Here is a 19,614-nt window from a genome sequence, read left to right on the forward strand (position 1 = left end):
GTATTGTTTCTTTAAACCATGAACGACAATGCCCCAAATTAATCGTGAATGCACAAATTAACTCTCAGATTTCCCTAAATTCATTGAATTGAATGGACAACGCATCGCAACCAAATTATTGTTCTCAAATTCCCTATATGAACAGCATGATAGAGATACATTCAAAGATCATTAAGTTCCATGGAAATCATAAGCATTGACAAGGCAATTATAACTATGAACTGCATGATACTCTTGCCTAGGAATTACTTAACACAATCGTGACTAGCGACTTTTACTACTTATGAATATAAGTTCATAACGATTAGGTGAAATTCCCCTATATCCTAGCACCAAATTCATGCATGCAAACTAAGTCTGCACCCTTAATCGACATACAAGAACAAGTTCTCAATAAATCCGATAAGCAATCCACATTCACAATTTATGAAACAATAATTGGAGGAAATCAATTCATATGAAACATATGTCCATGGCTTCGAATTCACCTCTAACTAAAAAGAATTTAGCTCCACATGTTCATAACAATTGAAAAACGAATTAAATTAAACATGGAAACAAACGAAGGAAGAAAGAACTCTGAAACTCCCCAATGGATGCAGGTTGGTTGCTGCACAACTCCTCCTTGTCCTATGGAAAGCCACGACAAGTCTCTCCCCTTCTCCTAAGGCTGCGAGCAGAGATGTATGTTGGTGTAGAATGATGCAGAATGGTGTATAGGGTACGGCAAAGTGTGTTTCTGAATGGTATGAGGGGTGGTTACAAATTTTGGCTTAAAACACATATAAATAGGCACATCAAGGCTAGGGTTAATCAGATTAGGGTTACAACTTAGCAGATTTTAAGGATTAGGGCCCTAGGGTTCAACACAATTAATGAAATCCACTAAGGAAAAGGTTTGGCCCAATTAATTTCTGAAAAGGATTTGTATAACCCAAATCCACAAGGAATAAGGCTAATATAATCAGAATCCAAGGGGATTTAGGTGGGGACAGGTGCGGCACACATTGGAGGGAAAAGGGAATGGCTTGCAAGGCAAGGCAAAAGCCTTCTAGAAGGGAATAGGCGCCACTTTTATAGGGTTTCTAGAAACAATGTGTTTTGTGGCTGATTTGGGACTTCTAGAAGGGAATTCTTCTAGAAATAGGTTCTAGAAATATATATTTAGGTCCCCTTGCAGCTAGGATTAAGGCATGATAAGATTAGGATAGGATAAGATAAGATAAGGTTAGTTTGGATAAGATAAGGTTGGATAAGGTTGTGGATAATGTTTCCTCTTTTGAGCTTATTCCTTATCTTCTTCATCTTGAATTTAATTTCTTCATCTCCTTATCAGATTCCTAGCCTTTTGAACTCCAAATTCGTCCATCCATCTTGGCCCATACATGTGTTATCCATTTAGTGCCCAAAACTGCTCCAAAATGCTTCAAAATGCACTTTCTTGCCAACTTTGTCATTTGGACCTACAAATACATGAAAATAGCTTAAATCACTATAATAAACACAAACTAACTATGAAAACGCAAGAAAACAAGCTAACTAAGTCGCATAAATATGCTCCTATCAGAATGGAATCCTAATACATCAATCGAATTACACCCAAAAGGTGTTATGTCGTTTTAATGAGGATAAAGTGAAGCCTTCAAGCACACCCATGGTCGTTCGGACTCTTGATGCTAAATGAGATCCCTTCTGTCCAAAGGAGGATGAGGAAGAGATTTTGGAACCCAAAGTTCCTTACCTAAGTGCAATTAGGGCTTTATTGTACTTGGCTTAATGCAATAAACCCGACATCTCCTTTTTTGTTAATCTTTAGGCAAGATACAGCAATGGGCCCACACGTAGGCACTGGAATGGTGTTAAAGACATTTTCCGCTACCTCAAGGGTACTACGGATTTGGGCTTGTTCTATACCTGTGAATCTTCGAGTGTTGGCCCCCCTGTGGTCCTTGGATTGATTCTTAATGTGGTATAAACTAACATACAAATTAAACCCTATAAATTATGCAATCGTAGTATGAGTAAGAATGGATCGTTCTATTCCGGGGATTAGAAGGGATGCTAAACAACACAAATTAAACTTATAAAATTGAAAATTAAGTTAAACTAACAACAAAACAAGACTGGGGGGATTTTGGACAAATTTAATTAAAACAAAAGTAAAGTGCAGCAAGTAAATTAAGTTGTGAATGAAATATGGATGAAATGATAGCTAAAGGATTCTTCTCCACAAATGAAACATATGCATACAAATCAATTTTCAGTTATTCTTCCTATAAACCATGAATGACAATGCCCCAAAGTAACTAAGTTCATTGAATTGGACTCAGCGATACAACCAGATTGTTCTTCTCAAGTTCCCTAACTATGAAAAACATGATAGAGATACATCTCAAAGAGCATTAAGTTATGTGAAAATCATAAGCATTGACAAAACATTCGTAACTATGAAAAGTATGATACTCTTGCCAAGACTTTACTTAACTCAATCATGACTAGTAACTTTTCCTACTTACAAATATAAGTTCATAACGATTAGGTGAAATTCCCTTATATTCTAGCATCATATCCTTGCATGCAAACTAAGTATACATCCTTAATAAACATACAAGAATAAGTTCTCTATAAAGCAAATAAGTAAATCGCATTCATGTCTTACGAAACAATAACTAGATGTAATCAATTTATATAAAACATATGATCGTGGCTTCAAATTCACCTATAGCTAAAAAGAAACTTAGTTATACATGTTCATCATAACTGAACAGCAATCTAAACTAAACATTGAAACTTAAAACAAAGATAGAAAGAACTCTAAAAATTCTAGCAACTTCAATGGATGAATGGTAGGCATGGCACACCTTAAAACGCTGCAGGAATTTCATATATATATGGGGAATGGCTGAATCCAAGGAGAAAAAGGATTAGGTGTTTTGAGTTATTTTAGGACTCTAAGAAACAAGTGGAAAGTGTTGGAAAGTGATTTGGATTTCTCCTTGCAGCTGAAGATAAGATAAGATAATGTTGGATAAGATAGGATAAGATAATGTTCATCTCCAACTAGGATTCCTGTTTCTTGTGTAATTCCTTGGCTTCCAAGCCTCAACTTTAATTTCTCCAGATTAAACACCAAAAACGTCTAGCCCATATGTTATCCACACATGATATCTGTTGGAAATGTGCCCTAAAACCAATCATATGATGATACTTTACGAACATTTCACATGTTAAACTAATCTAGTTTAATATCAAGGGCAAAAATTATTGTTTAAGCCGTCTCATATAAATGTTATATGCTTAAACGATAAGTCCACGGAATATGTAATTAGGAGAATGTGATTTAAACAAGTTAGATTACTGAGACCATTCTCTTTCGTATACATATCCTAAACGTTCCTGATCATAGGATTGCCAATTGGGCATTGACAATCCGTTAAGATCAGTACATGTTATGTCTTCTCTTAGTGAGAGTGACTAGTCTCGAGTCATTGGTGTGATTGACACCAAGACAAGCATGTAGGTGCTCAATAACAAATGAGTCCACTGAACACGATCAATGAGGAGTTCTCATACTCATGTCACATGAAAACTCATGGTTGGGATAATGTAAAGTAGTCCTTTGACCTGAGGCATCATAGTTGTCTTGTGGTTAAGTCCTTGATCTTTGATTATGTCAAAGTCACTCCATCAGGAGGGTGTCCACGGCATAGTTGGGGTTAAGCCACTTAGCCATGGAGGCAAGTGAATGCGCAACAAGGAATATCTAACCTTCAAACTGTTTGAGGGAGAATACTCTATGATATGATTAAGAATCTCTGGCCAGAGTATGAATGAGATTTAGGAAGTCATTCCAAATCACATTCAAGGTAATCATATAAGTAAATGAATCACATTGGATAGTAGACATGATTAAACTATCAAACCAAACAATGTGGTCAAGCGTATTGTATTAGAGAAAGACCGTATTGCATTGTAATCCTAAACTGAATAGGTTATCCACCTCTTCTTATTAGCTTGGGTAACCATGACATACTGCTAGGTGTCACTCATGGTTTGTGGAAGCCCTAAACGTGTATAATCACTAAAGGGAGAATTGAAAGTAAGTTTCAATTCACAATCGATTTGAAAGTGTTCTAATCGGCCACTGCCTCACTAAAAGGAACCTAATGGATCGTACACCGTGTAAGGCAGAGATTGAAGAAACAATGGAGATGAGTAAGAATAATTAAATGGTTTAATTATTTATGGCAAGGATTAATTAATATGTTAATTAATCAAACGAATCAAGTTCGTTAAAAGACCACGGGTTAGTTTTGGGCCTCAAGGCCCAATGGGCTTCGAACGTCAAGCCCATTGACTTAAGTTGTATGACAACTTAATGACAAATAATTCACAAAGGCCTTAAAAGCCCAATGAAACCCTATGGCCGGCCATTTAGTTAAAGGAGTGGGTTTTGGACTTAATTACAAGTTTGCCACTCAAATGAATGTAGGTATAAATATGACTTTATAGCCAAAATTCATTTAGGGTTTCTTTTGAGAAAATTGGAGAGAACACAAAGCTCTCCTTTCTCTCTAAAGAGGCCGGCCTCCTTGGAAGGTTTAGCTAGCAATCCTACTACTCCAAGGTCACTTATTTCTTCTCCAATCTAACCTTGGTGAAGAGACTTAGAGGTTCTCAATTTTGGGAACTTGGAGAACCATTTCATCCATCCAAATCCATAAATCTAAGATGCAAGGAATGAATGCCCTCTCTTTGGGTGATTAGTCTTTGCTTATGCAAAGAGGAATCTACAAAGGTATAATTTCTCAACTAACAAATGTTGTTTTAAGTTGAGTCAAGGTTCACCAATCTACTAGGCTTTGAATTTCATGGGTAATGTTTTGTTTTTTAGTGCATACAAGCATGATTCCGCCTTTAAATTTGTTAATTGCATGCTATAGATGTTACTCAAATGAACATGTTTTTCACAAAATTTCCTTCAATATCCAATCCAAGTCCAAAACTGCTCCAAATTGCTCCATTTGGCTATTTATTGTCATATTTACCAACTGGACCTAAAATAATTCGAAAATAACTTAAATTACCAAAATAAATGGAAATTAACTTAAGTAAATGCAAAGAAATAAGATAACAAAGTCGCATAAATATGCTCCTATCAATTCTCACCTTGTTGGTTACGCAGATGTTGGATATCTGTTTGACCCACATAGGGCACATTCTCAAACGGGTTATGTATTTACCATTCAAGACACCGCTTTATGTTGGAGGTCTACCAAGCAAACGCTAGTTGCGACTTTGTCGAACCATGCTGAGATTCTAGCCCTACATGAAGCATCGCATAAGTGTTTTTGGCTGAGAGAAGTTATGGCACATATTCGAAGCACTAGTGGTCTTACATCAGTCGTTGACCTTCTTACAATGATCTTTAAAGACAATGCAGCATGTATAGAGCAGTTAAAGAAGGGATACATCAAGGGAGACAACACCAAGCACATAGAATCGAAGTTCTTTTACTCACACCACCACCACCAGCATCAGAACATTGAAGTCAAGCAAATCTGTTCCCAAGACAACCTAACCGATCTCCTTACTAAGTCGTTGCCCAAGTCTACTATTCAGAAACTCGTCCAAGGAATCGGTATGCGTAAATTATCTAAATTGAATCGCTTGTAGTTCTCTTATTTAAAAGTTATGTCTAACTCAGGGGAAGTATCTAGAAGTATACTCACATGATCTTAATGTACTCTTTTTCCTACGATTAGGAGCATTTTTTCCACTGGGTTTTTACTACCTAACAAGGTTTAATAAGGCACCCATCCTAAGATGATCATACTCCGTTGAGTTCACTACCTTCGTCTTGTTTGACGTTTGTTTTAGACATTATGCATACTTCTCACTTTTCACCTTAGTCTATGGGTTTTCCCCATGCCTTGGGTTTTACCATAGCGAGATTTTGTGAATTTTACTACAAATGCATACTTCAATTTAATTTGAGACTCGCGATCACCCATTATACCGGTGACTTCATCAATTATTCTACCTTATATGCTGAAGATCTGATGCGATGGTTTGTTGAGTATTTACACACTCAAGGGGGAGTGTTATAGTCATATTTAGAATAGGAATGTGATTGTGTAAATCCTAGTAGATATGGGAATGTATCTTATATTCCTAGTAGGAGTTGATTATCTATTAAATGTTGTAATCCTAAAGGGAAATTTTTTACCTATCCTACTACTATAAATAAAGGCACAATGTGATGAATCAAATACACCTCACAATTAAACCACTCTCTCTTCTCCCTCAATACCGCCGGCCCCCTCTCTCTCTCTAAACCCTAGATCGTTCAATCAAATAGGCTTATAACAAATATATTGATTTTTCCACTTTTTTCTAGTAATAAAAAACTTATGTATTACTTTCTTCAACTTTTCTTTAGCAATAAAAAACCTAACTTATGTATTACTTTTTTTACAAACTCAAATGTATTTCTATAGTTCTCTTTCAGTCGTGCTGCATTTTTTTTATGAATAAGCCCCTTTAGGCTCGGCCAGCCTGTAGAGTCTTTAGGGTTTTTCGACTTTGATTGACTCAAGTTCAGGGTCGTTACGAATAGGACAAATATACACCAAGCCTTGGAAAGATTATTCAATTAGTAGTAGTGATGTGCTGATTTTTTTTTTTTTTTTTTTTGTATTATTTATAGGCTTGAACTCTAAATCATAATTTCATGGCAATTGAAGATTATTCAATTAGTACTAGTGAGATGTTAATTTTTTTTTTTTAAACAAGCGATATTATATACATTAAAGGCGATAGCTTAGCCTCACAATAGGTTGCAATAATATAGTTCAAATTCATCTTTGGTAATAATCGAATCTAAGACCTCTCACTCATAAATAAAGAATAATTACTAAATAGGTAATTAAATGCTCATTTTAATTAAGTTTGAATATTAATTGTTGATTTATGTATAATACATTGTCCAAAAAATATTTTTTTTCTAATAAAGATCTTTTTATTAAAGGATAATACTAAACATACCAAAATTTTGAATCAAATGTATAAACCAATATGTCACTAATAAGCAATAACAACGTTAATCAACCCTTTAAGAGTAATATTCAAATGTCAGTAACGGCCCCATAGCAACTAGCTTTCAAAGTTCAGTTTATCGGATTGAAGATAGATAGAGGGATCCTCTGTCAGCGTCTTTAGCCATCTCTCTCCTACAGCCACCTCTCTTTCTGAAGCATTTCCAGCTCATGGCTTCAACAATTGTTAACGTGGGACCCATCCAGGGTCTGGATGGTCTCAGACCCGCAAAACCTCTGAAACTAAATTCGGGTCGGATCCAAATCAAGACCACCCGCCCACAGCGCCTGTCCACCATAAGAGCCAGCGACAGCGACGGATCTCTCGGGAAGACCGGGCTCAGCGACGCCGAGTGCGAGGCCGCCGTCGTCGCAGGAAACGCGCCACAAGCACCGCCGGCGCCTCCAAAGCCCGCCGCTCCATCTGGAACTCCGGTGGTGTCTTCACTTGTGAGTAGCCGAACCTTCAAATTGCGAAACTTGGGTTGTGGGTTTTGATTGTTTTGCATCAAATTTTGATATAAAAATGTGAAATTTGGGTTGTGGGTTTTAATAGGTGTTGATTTTTGTGTCAGCCGATAGGTCGGAGACCTCGCCGGAACCGAAGGTCGCCGGCGCTAAGAGCTGCGTTTCAGGAAACAAGTTTATCTCCTGCTAATTTTGTGTACCCACTTTTTATTCATGAAGGTTTGTGCTTGCTTGCAAACCATTTGTTGCCATAAAGTCTTGCATTTTACAATGTGTTCATGTTTAAACCTCTGTCAATTTTGCAATTTTTGTGTAAACCTTTCAGGTCAGGACGACACGCCGATTGGGGCCATGCCAGGATGTTATAGGCTTGGTTGGAGACATGGACTTATGGAAGAGGTGAAGTAGCTTGGCTCTATCTGTTCTGTTTAAGCTTTTTGGCACTGGCTCTGAGTTTTTTGTGGATATGATGTTTTTATTGGAATTGGGAATTACTGTTTCTAAGTATGCCTTGTGTGGAGCAGGTTGCAAAGGCTCGAGATGTTGGTGTCAATAGTATTGTGCTTTTCCCCAAAGTTCCAGATGCTTTGAAGGTTTTACTCTTTATCTCGTGCTTTTTGCTCAACTGTTCTGTAGAATGATGTGGTATAATTGGATAGGTTTCTGCCTTTTAGAATTCAACAGGTGACGAAGCCTACAATGATAATGGTTTAGTGCCGCGAACAATACGGTTGCTGAAGGACAAATACCCTGATCTTGTAAGTTTACGTAGCTCATTTAGTCTTTTAAATCAAGTTGGCCTTATGTGTTCTTATGTGTGGAAGAATGTCATTTGGCTTAATTGTCTCGTTCGTCAGGTTATCTACACTGATGTTGCTTTAGATCCATATTCCTCTGATGGGCATGACGGTATTGTTAGAGAGGATGGTAAGTCATATATGCCTTGACTCATGAGAAGTGCTCTTTCTAGAAGAGGTTATGTTTCGTTCGTATAGATCGTAAAACTTATTCTTGTTGCTGTAGGAGTTATTATGAATGATGAGACGGTACACCAATTATGTAAGCAAGCTGTTTCCCAGGTAATTGTGGCAGTCCTATATATGTAATTTCTCAATTGTAAATTTTGTTCAATCAAGATATATCAGTAACATACTGTTTGCCACATTTACCTCTTATCAATAGGCCCGAGCTGGAGCAGATGTTGTCAGTCCCAGTGACATGATGGATGGTCGTGTGGGAGCCATCCGAACTGCTCTTGATGCTGAAGGTTTTCAGCATGTTTCTATCATGTCTTATACAGCAAAGTAATTCGATCTTGTCACTACACTGTTTCTTTTGTTGATCATTAAAGGAAATTTCATTATTTTTTAAGAACCCACAAGGCATGCACTTTTAGGCATTTCTTACATGAACTTTCTCAAGTTGCACTAGGTAAGATTTATACTTGGATTGAAGAATGTCTTTGTGTTGCGAACAGGTATGCAAGTTCATTTTATGGTCCATTTCGGGAAGCCTTGGACTCGAATCCACGTTTTGGTGACAAGAAAACGTATGTAGCTAATTGGAGTTAAAACTTATGCTAATTTCATTTATATTTGGGCTATTGCTGACTTGGCATATAAAATGTGGCTGGAAAAACAAAAGTTATCAGATGAATCCCGCAAATTATAGAGAGGCTATGGTTGAGGCAAATGAAGATGAGTCTGAAGGAGCTGATATCCTCTTGGTTAGTGTTGCTTTAAATATTTGTGTGAAGCTACTTAATGGCAGAAACTCTAGTTCTAAAACTATGGAATAATTCACAGGTGAAGCCTGGTCTACCATATTTAGATATCATAAGATTACTCCGGGATAACTCTCCTCTGCCAATAGCTGCATATCAGGTGAGTCTTGTCATAAATGACCTCCTTATTGTATTGTTCTTTCCCGAACAAGAAGTTTTTTTACTCCATATTAAGCTTCGAACACACAATGCACTCTTCTTGAATCAACACATATGCGATTGATTAATTAGTAGTAGAAATGTTATCGTTTCCTGTAATGTACTGATTGATTAATTAGAACTCCACTCCTGGCCTGTCTGTAAAAGTGTGCTTATTTTCTGTAAAATTATCAATGCAGGTTTCCGGTGAGTATTCAATGATCAAGGCAGGTGGGGTTCTGAAAATGATCGATGAAGAAAAGGTTATGATGGAATCGCTCATGTGTCTCAGAAGGGCCGGTGCTGACATAGTCCTCACATATTTTGCCCTGCAAGCTGCCAGAACTATATGCGGTGAGAAGAGGTGAGACTTGTAAACTAGGAAATGTTTGTCGAGGAAAACCACGGAAGATTTCTGGAGCTTGTTTTGTAAGTCGTAGAATGAAGTTCGTTTGTAAAAGCATGATTAACCAGAGTTTGTTATTCAGACAATAAAGGAGTAATAGTAGATTGAAACTTGGGTGTTTTATACCTTGTTCATTGTCTCAAAGTTTAATGTGCACTACCAATATCACTACCCTTTTAGCATTTAGTGTAAAAAGAACAAAAAGAAAACATATTTGTTTACTTGGTACAATTTCACGTAACTTTTAAGAAAAAAGAGATTTTTTTCCGAATGCGTTTCTCCTGTTTATGTCTTATCTTTTGATTTATTTAATCATGAGTCTATTGATTATCTGTTTTCCGGATGCGTTTCTCTTGTTTATGTTTGCTCATTAGCCAATTAACGTAGACATGGTTACTGAGAAAGAATGGATACGAGATAAACATACCTCTTGGTTATTTTGTACCTTCATTTTTCATGTATGCGATACCTAAAGTTAATGAGATTCACCTACTTTTTCGTTCATTTGGTTGTTGATAAAGCACATTCAAATCGTACTCATTTCTTCCCTTTTCATCTCTTATAAAGTAACATGCCCTTGTTAGATTTGTGGTGATTTGAGTCATTTAAACCGTTGGTGGTTTGAGTAAAAATGCAATGTGTAAAATTCATGGCACTGGTGAGATGTGACATTGGATCAACTTTGTGAGTGTTAGTGGAGTTTGGTGTAAAAAGAGATGATTTAAGAGGAATGCTACTTAGTATAACGGTTTGATTGTATTCTTCTTCACTTATAAGTAAAAGATTTTAAGTTTGATTCTTCCCAAATACGAATTTGAACCACATTATTATAACTAACCTAGTGTGAGACTTAGACCACTCTCACCCTCTTAGTGTAGATAACATCGTTTATTCAAAAAACCAAAAGAGATGAATAATGACTCCCCTAAAGTATGGAGATAGGCAAACCTAAAAGTTAACATAAATATAGGAATGTGTTGTTCACGCTCTTTTTTACTTTTCACACATCCTTTGTTAATCTGTCATTTGATCTTCTTTAATTCATTTGATCTGACAGTCGAAAGTTAGAAGGGTGTTTGACAAGTAAAAAGGGATATGTGGATATTACACTCCTAAATATACTACAACTTACAAAATTATTCGGCAGAACATGATTCTTCTACTAGATACCTTTACACCAAAGAAAAGAGGGACAAATCTTAATCACTGATTCCTTGTGCCTAATTGAGACAACAACATCATCAATAATATTTGACCTAGCCGCTCGATTTACTTAAATTCACCCGTCTGTGATCACCCGCGACCGCTCGTTGAGGTACCTTTCTGCAATTGTGGCATGAGTTGCAGCCCCAATGGGCAAAACATCTTCGTCAATGAAAAAATAAGGAGAGTGACCTGTGTGTGTGGAACCCAAGGTCTCGTTCCTGATCCCGATGTAGAAGAAGCCGGCAGGGATGACCTCCGAGTAGAATGAGAAGTCCTCCGCCCCCATCATGGGTGGCACCACCCTGAAGTTAGTGGGGCCCAGCAAGTCGACGGCCACTTTGGTCACATGCTCATGCATTTTCTCATCGTTCACTGTTGGTGGGTATATGGTGTTCTGGTTTTTGAAGAAGTCTACTGTTGCTGAGCATCTGTAAACGCTTGCTTGCTCCACAATTACCTGTTTGTCAAAATGCAGATTAACTGTGTCAACTTTGAATCGATGCCAATGATTAAAGATATAGAAAATGAAGTATCTACCGATTAGAATTGAACGACCTACTTAGATTGCGTTTCCTAGCGTAGAAGAACTTCCATGCAACTATAACGTCGTGATTATAGTATGTCAAGTTCATTAGATGAGAAAGTTAAATATGATATTATGTGATTACTCAAAATACCATCATTATGACATCCCAAGTATAAGTTTATCTCTTAAGTAAGTAAAAAAAAGCCGACGTTGAATCTTCATATTATATTATCCTTCCAATTTTTATAAGATAAGTAGAGAAACATTCATGTCACGGGATTACTCCACGCTTGTCATTTATCTCTCTCGTATGCCTAAAACCAAAATTGAAGATATAAAAAGTCACAAACCTCTTCAATTCTTTGAAGAATTCTGTAGAAACTTGTGTTGGAGAAAGCCCTGAAAGTACCGCCAAGTACCACAGTGTTTGGTATCATCCCAAGATCATCGCCTCCATTGAATGCAGTCACAGAAACAACCTGAGTGCATGGTAAAACGACATATGTTAGGGTTTGTCACAGTTTTCTTCTCAAATTAACAGTTTTGCCATGTCGAAAGATAACTTAACGTACCTGAGAGTCCAAAGGGTTTGATTCGCGAGACACGATGCCCTGCAAGCTGATGACAGCTGCGGCAGCAGCCAAAACAGGGTCAGTAGAGATGGGGGGGCTTTCAGCTTGGCCTGTGGTTCCACTGATAACAGCTCGGAAGAAGCCACAGCCGGCTAGGAGAGGTCCAGCCCTTGATCCGATGACGCCAGTTGGGTGCTCATGGGATACATGAGCTGCAAATATGGCCTCCACATCCTCCAAAGCGCCATCTCCGATCATTCTCTTTGCACCATTACCGGCTTCCTCCGCCGGCTGAAATAGCAATATTACAGTTCCCTGTGTTTGCAACGGTGTAAATTGTCAAACAACATGTCAAGTCGAATGACTCGAATCAAACTTGTGACTAGTATAATTCAAAGCATTAACTGCTTCAAGAATACATTATGTAAAAAACCCAAAAATTGAATAATGTTAGAGAACGGTTTATGTGTTAGTTAAAAGTTGACGATAATAATTAAAATAAGTATATCGCTTGTATTTAATAAACATAAATAAAAATTGCCAATAATAATTGTTTTTGTCTAAAATAATAATATACTAACATAATAATTAATAATCCAGTTAAAATATGAGATATAATAAAAAAGTGGTGTTTAACTTTTTTTTTTTTTGAACAAACAATATTTTTCACACTAAGAGGGTGAGGAGGTGGGTTAAGCGTTGCAATGAGCTAGCAATAATGTGGTTTAAATTCATTTTTTGCGAGAATTGAGTCTAAAACTTCTCACTTGCAAGTAAAAATGAATATTACCATAGTACTAAGTAGAAAGTAGTGTTTAATTCTAACTTATGTCGTCTTTAACCGGAACGTTTTGTCAATCATCACTGTTATGTGACAACAAACAACCCACAAAAGTTTTTCTTGGTCAAAAAATGTGATTTCAGTCCACAAAGTTAGGGGAATCCAAGGAATAGGTATACAAAGACTGCTAACAACTTAATTTATTCTCCATTAGATCTAAAGAACAAGCATCTTGACTCAAATTATCAAACATATTATTGTCTTAAGCAGTTGTTTAAGCCAAAGCCAAATGGGTACGATTTTTTTTATAACAAAAATATGGTTACGTTTTAAATATTGGTGTAGTTTACATATGACAAAGTGGTATATTTTCTTTCAAAAAAAACATTTGCTACATTATATGAATGGGTACAAATAAAAGTTTAAAATATTGGTACCAAAGAAATTAAATATATGGGTACGAATTCAAACTAAAAAGAAAATAGATACAAATTTAAAAAAAAAAATGTTGCAAATTAAAATGAGTACAAGTTAAAAATATAAAAACATATAATGCAAAATTTAACTATAAATATAAATATATCAAATTCAACGTTTCTAACACTAAATAAATGTATTTAAAAATGATTAATAACTTTGTTATATATGTACACATGCATGTTATATGATTCCAACATTGACCCATCAGCTAGCCATCGGTTAACAATTAAAGTCGTATTATTAGACCTAAGACCAACGACACCAGACAGGGATAAGGATTATTATATCTCAATCGATTTCATATCTTCCTTACATGGACAGGCACACCTTAACTGATCCACATGCTCCACCCACACTCCAACACAAAAACAACTGCTAATCACTATTTATTACGGGAGCTTTTTTGCTCACCATCATAACTACAGTGTATGTGCACCATAAACTTAATCTTTTGTCACATATCATTTCACTTAACTCTAATTAATTTTCACATTAAACATTACTTTTTGAATTTTGAAAAAAATTAAACGAGGTTAAGTGGAAAGACACGTACCAAATGATTAGGTGTATAATAAGCATACACCATAATTTATTGTGGTGAGTAAAAATGCTCCCGTTCATTATAAATTAACACTTTATATTTTAGAAATTGATCTCATGTGTTCTATCATTACATACTAGTCGATAAGCACATACTCTCTGTGTGTGAACAAATTTTTTTATTTTTTTATTAAGGAGTGATTAGTTTTTAAAATTTTAAAAAGTATGAAAAAATAATAGTGGGACAATTTCTCTTAATAAGTGCATATTTTATCTTAATATTACATAATTATTGTTTCGTCCTCCTTATGTAAATATTGTGTATCAAAAGTGAGGGTAAAATAGAAAAAATAGGGATATGATTGTCATTTTCTCAAAAGATACAAAATTACTGTTTTGCCCTCCTTATGTAAGTATTATGTATCAAAAGTGAGGGCAAAATTGAAAAAAAAAAGTGGCAAAAAGTTGACAAGGAAGGTTCTCTTAATAATAGTATAGATAAGGTGCTTTCCATACTTAAAAAGTCTAATATACTTTCATATTTCTTTTTTGAACAAACGATATTATCTTTACTAAGGGAAAGTAGGTAAGTTAAGCTTCACAATGGGCTAGCAATAATATGATTAAAATTCGTCTTTGACGAGAATCGCACCTAAGATCTTACTTACAGATGAAAATAAATATTACTAAACCATAGTACTAATTGGCCTCTCATATTTATGGAAATAATTATTAAACTACATGCATAAAATCACAAAAAAAAAATTAAAATTACAAGGACCAGAGCGTCCAAAGTACACAGACCAAAACTCATAAGTACCTTATTTTCTGCTCCTCTTAGGATACATGCGTGTACATGTTATGTACAAGGGAATATTTGTCCTTATGTCAAATTTCAAACCAACAGGAAAGGGATGATATGTGTATGATGTTATACCCAAAATATCGAAGTAAAAACAACTTTAAGGACACACCCAACTCCACAAGGAATCTTAAAACCATCTGAGTGATCCTTTGTAAACCAATATTGTCCATAGAATTCGAATATGTGATTTATTTCTAGTACTCTTACTAAGATTTTATTTTGGCCATAAAATCGCCCACATGAGGAAAGGAAAAGGAAAAAGTAAAAAAAAAAGAACAAGATTAGTTTGCTACGTGTTTAATAATTGAAAACTAGTACAACATCTATAATTATTCCACTAATTAAGTGAACGTTTAGGAATAATAGAAAGAAAAGAAAAAACCCCTTAAGCCAATAAATGTCAAAATGTAGGGTTTTTTTTTTTCTTCTCAAAAGTGAAATTCATTTATATTTAACAACGTGAAACGAATTAGAGTACACTAGATGATATAATATCAGATAAAAAATAATGATTTCTATCCAACTCAAACATGAAAATCATGATATGAAAGTGCAAGTTAAACTAAAGGATTTATGTGTTGCTTGATTACAATCACGTAGATTATATTAACAAACAAACATAAGGAAATTAAGAAATGAAATGAAAGAGAAAATGCAATAATACAGTCTAGTAATATTCATTTTCATTTGTAAGTAAAATGTTTTAAGTTTGATTTTCGTCAAAAATGAATTTGAACCACATTATTATAACTCGTCCATTGTAAAGTTTAACTCTCTCCGCTACCTCTTAATATCTCTTGTTCGAAGACAAAAGATAACTTGGAGAGAAAAGTAATTTTATCATTTCCTTTTTTTTAAGATTTAATTTCATCTATGGAAGAAGAACCAACAAAAAAACCTTTTGAATTGAAGCACGTGTGAAAAACGAGCAAGTAAATGACATTGGGAATCGAGTTCATGGCCAGATTGTCTAGGGCAGCCCTACCCCCTGGCCTTTAGCCCTACAACTGTAGTCAAGTAAAACAAGACAAATTCTGACATATTTGGTTTTAACAAATTATTAAAGGTTTCATCTGATATAATTTTAATTTTTAACTAATTAAGGATTAAGTACGCAACCCAAATTACCTTGAGAAGGTGCTCACGGCTCTTCAAGATCTTGGCAGCGCCAATTAGCATAGCCACATGCGCATCGTGCCCACAAGCATGCATTTTGCCGGCTACTTTGCTCTTGTGCTCCCATTCCACAGCCTCCTACAATTATATGATTAATATTCCCCACATTAGATATATTTTTTCTTCACAATCTGTTAGGTCAAGACGATATTTCAAACAAATTGCATTCGTTGACGAACATCATATCTTTTTTGTATTTTTTTTCTTTATCTCTTAATCATATATCCTTTACTATCTATGTACTTCTCTGACACAAATATCTAACACAAAAATTTAGAACAAGTACATGTGTTTTCTTTATAAAAAAAAAAAATATGTATAAGAAATGGAATAAAAAAACATTTGTAAGATCTCCGAACATTTGTTTTCGCTTCAGCATTAAAAAATAAAAATAAAAACCTAAATACATTATGTTATATTCAAGATTTTAGCCTATGATGTCTTAAGAAATTGAAATTTGTATCTCTTTGTCAAAATTTAGAATTCAAATGCAAGTGTATCGCATGCATAACCAATCTAAGAAATACTCTATCTAATTCTTTTCAAATTTTGAAATTAAAAAGGATTTTTTTTTGGCTTTTTATGTTTTTTAGGGGGAAAAAAAGAGAGAAACAGAAAGAAGAGTTCAAGCTTCATGTACGCTGCAGATACCTGTAAGCAGCTTCAAGTCGAAGCGAAAAGCATAAAAAATAAATAATAATAAAATACCTGAATTGGAAGAGCGTCCATGTCAGCTCTGACGGCGACAAACGGAGGACCGCCGGTTCCGATCCAAGCTCGGATTCCGGTCTTTGCCAAAGGAAACCGGTAACCGATGTCCAACCGGTCCAACTCATCCCGAACCAACCGGCTCGTCTCGAACTCCTCGAAAGCGAGCTCCGGATGCTCGTGGATCCTCCGCCTCACCGTCTTCAGCCACTCCATGTTCTCCGGTAGCTTCGCGAAGCTCAAAACAGCTTCCGAGCACGCCTCAGTCCAAACCTCGCAGCTCGGCCGAGGAGGCGGAGACGACGTCGAGGGTGACGGTGGAGATGTTAGCCCGTGGAGGCTCAGATTCTTTCGAGCTTCGGGGCTTGGCTTGCATCTGGGGCAACAGTTATCGAGCTCGACGAACGGGTGGCTGTGATCGCCGGACGACGTCGGTTCCGCTGGTGAAATTAACGAACCGAGGAGGAAGACGGAGATTATGAACACTGAATTTATGGAAAATAATTTTATTTTTATTTGATTAAAAATCATTTTTTTAGAGAGAGAGAGAGAGAGAGAGAGAGAGAGAGAGGGCTTGGGGATGGAGTTTATGGAAAAATTATGTGAGAGAAAGAGAGATGAGGAGAGTTGAATTCATCGGTGGTGCGGTGGGGGGAATTTGAGCACGTGGGGATAAAAAAGGGCAAATGAGGGAGGAGGGGAATTTGACCACGTGGGGTCGGGGGGGGGGGTTTTATTCTTTAACGAAGGAGCTGGCTCCTGAGGAGTGAGTGTGGCGGCCAAACTGTCGGGGCCACCACTTTCGGGATCGGTTAGTCTCGCTGACGCCCAGCTAGCTACCGTGTCTCTCTTTTCTACTGTAACTTCCACCGTTGCAACTTTTCGCACCAAAATGTTTATCTCAGGCCATCTTAAAAAAAGATGTTAAATTTTAAATAAATTTTTAATTTAACAACTTACATAACACTTTGATATTTTTTTTATTTTTTTTTCACGATGTTAAATTTTAAATTATTATAAATACCTTAAGTTAATAAAAAGCACGGTCAATGAACAATCACTTACAATAAATGTTTAAAGCAATAAAAAAAACTAATAAAAACAATTTTTTTGGGTTTAAAGTAAGACATTCATTTATAAAGGATTTTGAAATTTGTACAGTACATGAAGGATATGGTGCAAAATAAATGGCCTCAATAAAAATCTTGCTGGAGATTTTAATCCTGTCGAAGAAAAAAAGAGCGTCACGTACCTTAGTTACAAAGATAAACTATCCTCCATAAGAAGATCTCTAATGATATCAGGGGATTCTTCAAACCACACTCTTCATTGCTCACTTCAACGTCCCAAACATGCCAATCGATAAGCCACTTTATTGGCCTCTTTTCGGGTATGGAGAACTCTTGTTTGGGGGAGTAAACAAAGAAAATGTCTTGTCATTAATTATATGCCTCATTGATGTATCATCATCTGCTATCATTTTACAACAACTCCTTTACTATCACTCCATATCATGTCAAATAGGAATTGCCATTTCGGTTGGAAAAGTATTACATGAAATAAAAGCCCTTGGGAAATCCAAATACAAACATGGCCCAAAAGAAAATACAATAGAAATGGCCAAAAAAGAGCAAGCTCACAGCATCAAAAACCTAGATCTAGAAGACTGCTGACACAAATTTTGTGTTTCTTTAACCAAATTGTCAAATATTATTTTCTTATTAATGTAGAGCTTTACATGGTTGTATTTATTAAAAAAAAATCGTTGAATTAAAATTTTTATTAGTTGAAATGTTAGTGGAATAATGAGAACTTCCTAGGAAAATCCATTAGGTAAATTGGTGGCAAAATTCTGGTGGAATGGGGTCGACGAGGCTAGGAAAATCCATTGGGTGGCCTAGGATAAACTCTGCTTACCAAAAGCTAAGGGTGGCTTGGGTTTCAGGAATCTCAATGGTTTCAACCTTAGTTTACCAGCCAAACAAGGTTGGCGGCTCGTTCATGATCATTCATCTCTAGTGGCTAAAGTTCTCAATGCCAAGTATTTTCCCAACTCTTCCTTCTTGGAAGCGAAGGTGGGTAACAAGGCATCTTACTGTTGACGCAGTATTTGTTCAGCTAGATATATCATTAAGGCGGGGTCCATATGGCAAATTAGGACGGGAGTGGATGTTGACATTTAGGCTAATCACTGGGTGCCCCTCCTTCCAAATTTCGGGGTCTTTCCCCTAAGCCCAGCAGCTGCCTTCTTCGGTTGGTTGATCAGCTTATTGTGGCCTAACAATGGAGATATCAGCCTTCTCCGCTCCCTGTTTTTGGATGTCGAGGTAGAGGCGATTCTCTCCCTCTCTTTCAATGTTCGGAAACCCAGTGACTTTTTAATTTGGCATTTTGATTCCAAAGGCTTATTCAAGGTTAAAAGGGCGTATCATATGGCGCTGAACTGGATCAACTGGAATTCCTCGTCCTCTATGGGGCCCTCGATTGGTTCTAGCATGTCAAAATTATGGAAATGCATTTGGAATGCTAAAGCCCCCCCTAAAATCAAGATCTGTGCTTGGCGAATCTGTCACAACATCATCCCCACCCGGGCTAACCTCGTTCGCAGGCATTTTAGTTTTGATTCGTCTTGTGTTTTGTGCAGTTCCCCTTGTGAATCTTCCCTCCATCTGATGCTGGATTGCCTATTTGCAATCTACACTTGGATGGCTACCCCACTTGGTCATCTTCCCGTGGATCTACACACTTTGTCCATTTATTAATGGGGTCTTTCTCTCGTTGCAAACCTCAGTAGAACCAACTTTGATATTGTTCTTATGATTTGGGGGGCCATCTGGGGGGCTAGAAACAACCGGCTAGGAAATGATG

General features: G+C 36.4%; 2 protein-coding genes across 2 annotated transcripts; one reads left to right on the forward strand and one right to left on the reverse strand.

The window, feature by feature from the left end:
- The first annotated feature begins 7,048 nt into the window (after positions 1–7,048).
- Positions 7,049–10,017, forward strand: LOC103441578 (delta-aminolevulinic acid dehydratase, chloroplastic). Its single transcript, XM_008380259.4, has 12 exons — positions 7,049–7,547; positions 7,673–7,784; positions 7,891–7,964; positions 8,090–8,158; positions 8,240–8,323; positions 8,423–8,492; positions 8,589–8,644; positions 8,748–8,869; positions 9,043–9,114; positions 9,210–9,291; positions 9,371–9,448; positions 9,687–10,017. Exons 1-12 carry the CDS (start codon positions 7,269–7,271, stop codon positions 9,852–9,854), a joined length of 1,266 nt encoding a protein of 421 aa, XP_008378481.3. The 5' UTR covers positions 7,049–7,268; the 3' UTR covers positions 9,855–10,017.
- A 950-nt stretch (positions 10,018–10,967) lies between these two features.
- LOC103441577 (IAA-amino acid hydrolase ILR1-like 6) lies at positions 10,968–17,359 on the reverse strand. Its single transcript, XM_008380258.4, has 5 exons — positions 16,747–17,359; positions 15,991–16,116; positions 12,197–12,511; positions 11,975–12,103; positions 10,968–11,555 (listed from the first exon to the last, which is right to left on the reverse strand). Exons 1-5 carry the CDS (start codon positions 17,275–17,277, stop codon positions 11,172–11,174), a joined length of 1,485 nt encoding a protein of 494 aa, XP_008378480.3. The 5' UTR covers positions 17,278–17,359; the 3' UTR covers positions 10,968–11,171.
- Positions 17,360–19,614: the final 2,255 nt, after the last annotated feature.

The sequence above is a fragment of the Malus domestica genome, chromosome 08 (assembly GCF_042453785.1).
Source record: "Malus domestica chromosome 08, GDT2T_hap1".
NCBI lineage: Eukaryota > Viridiplantae > Streptophyta > Magnoliopsida > Rosales > Rosaceae > Malus > Malus domestica.

Excerpts from the sequence above, each read along its gene's own strand:
- LOC103441578 (XM_008380259.4), top strand. The coding sequence starts at position 7,269 with ATGGCTTCAACAATTGTTAACGTGGGACCCATCCAGGGTCTGGATGGT. Across the intron at positions 7,548-7,672 it reads CTCCGGTGGTGTCTTCACTT|CCGATAGGTCGGAGACCTCG; the intron begins GTGAGTAGCCGA and ends TTTTTGTGTCAG. Across the intron at positions 7,785-7,890 it reads CCCACTTTTTATTCATGAAG|GTCAGGACGACACGCCGATT; the intron begins GTTTGTGCTTGC and ends TAAACCTTTCAG.
- LOC103441577 (XM_008380258.4), bottom strand. The coding sequence starts at position 17,277 with ATGATTTTTAATCAAATAAAAATAAAATTATTTTCCATAAATTCAGTG. Across the intron at positions 16,117-16,746 it reads TGGACGCTCTTCCAATTCAG|GAGGCTGTGGAATGGGAGCA; the intron begins GTATTTTATTAT and ends ATATAATTGTAG. Across the intron at positions 12,512-15,990 it reads GCCGTGAGCACCTTCTCAAG|GGAACTGTAATATTGCTATT; the intron begins GTAATTTGGGTT and ends TTGCAAACACAG.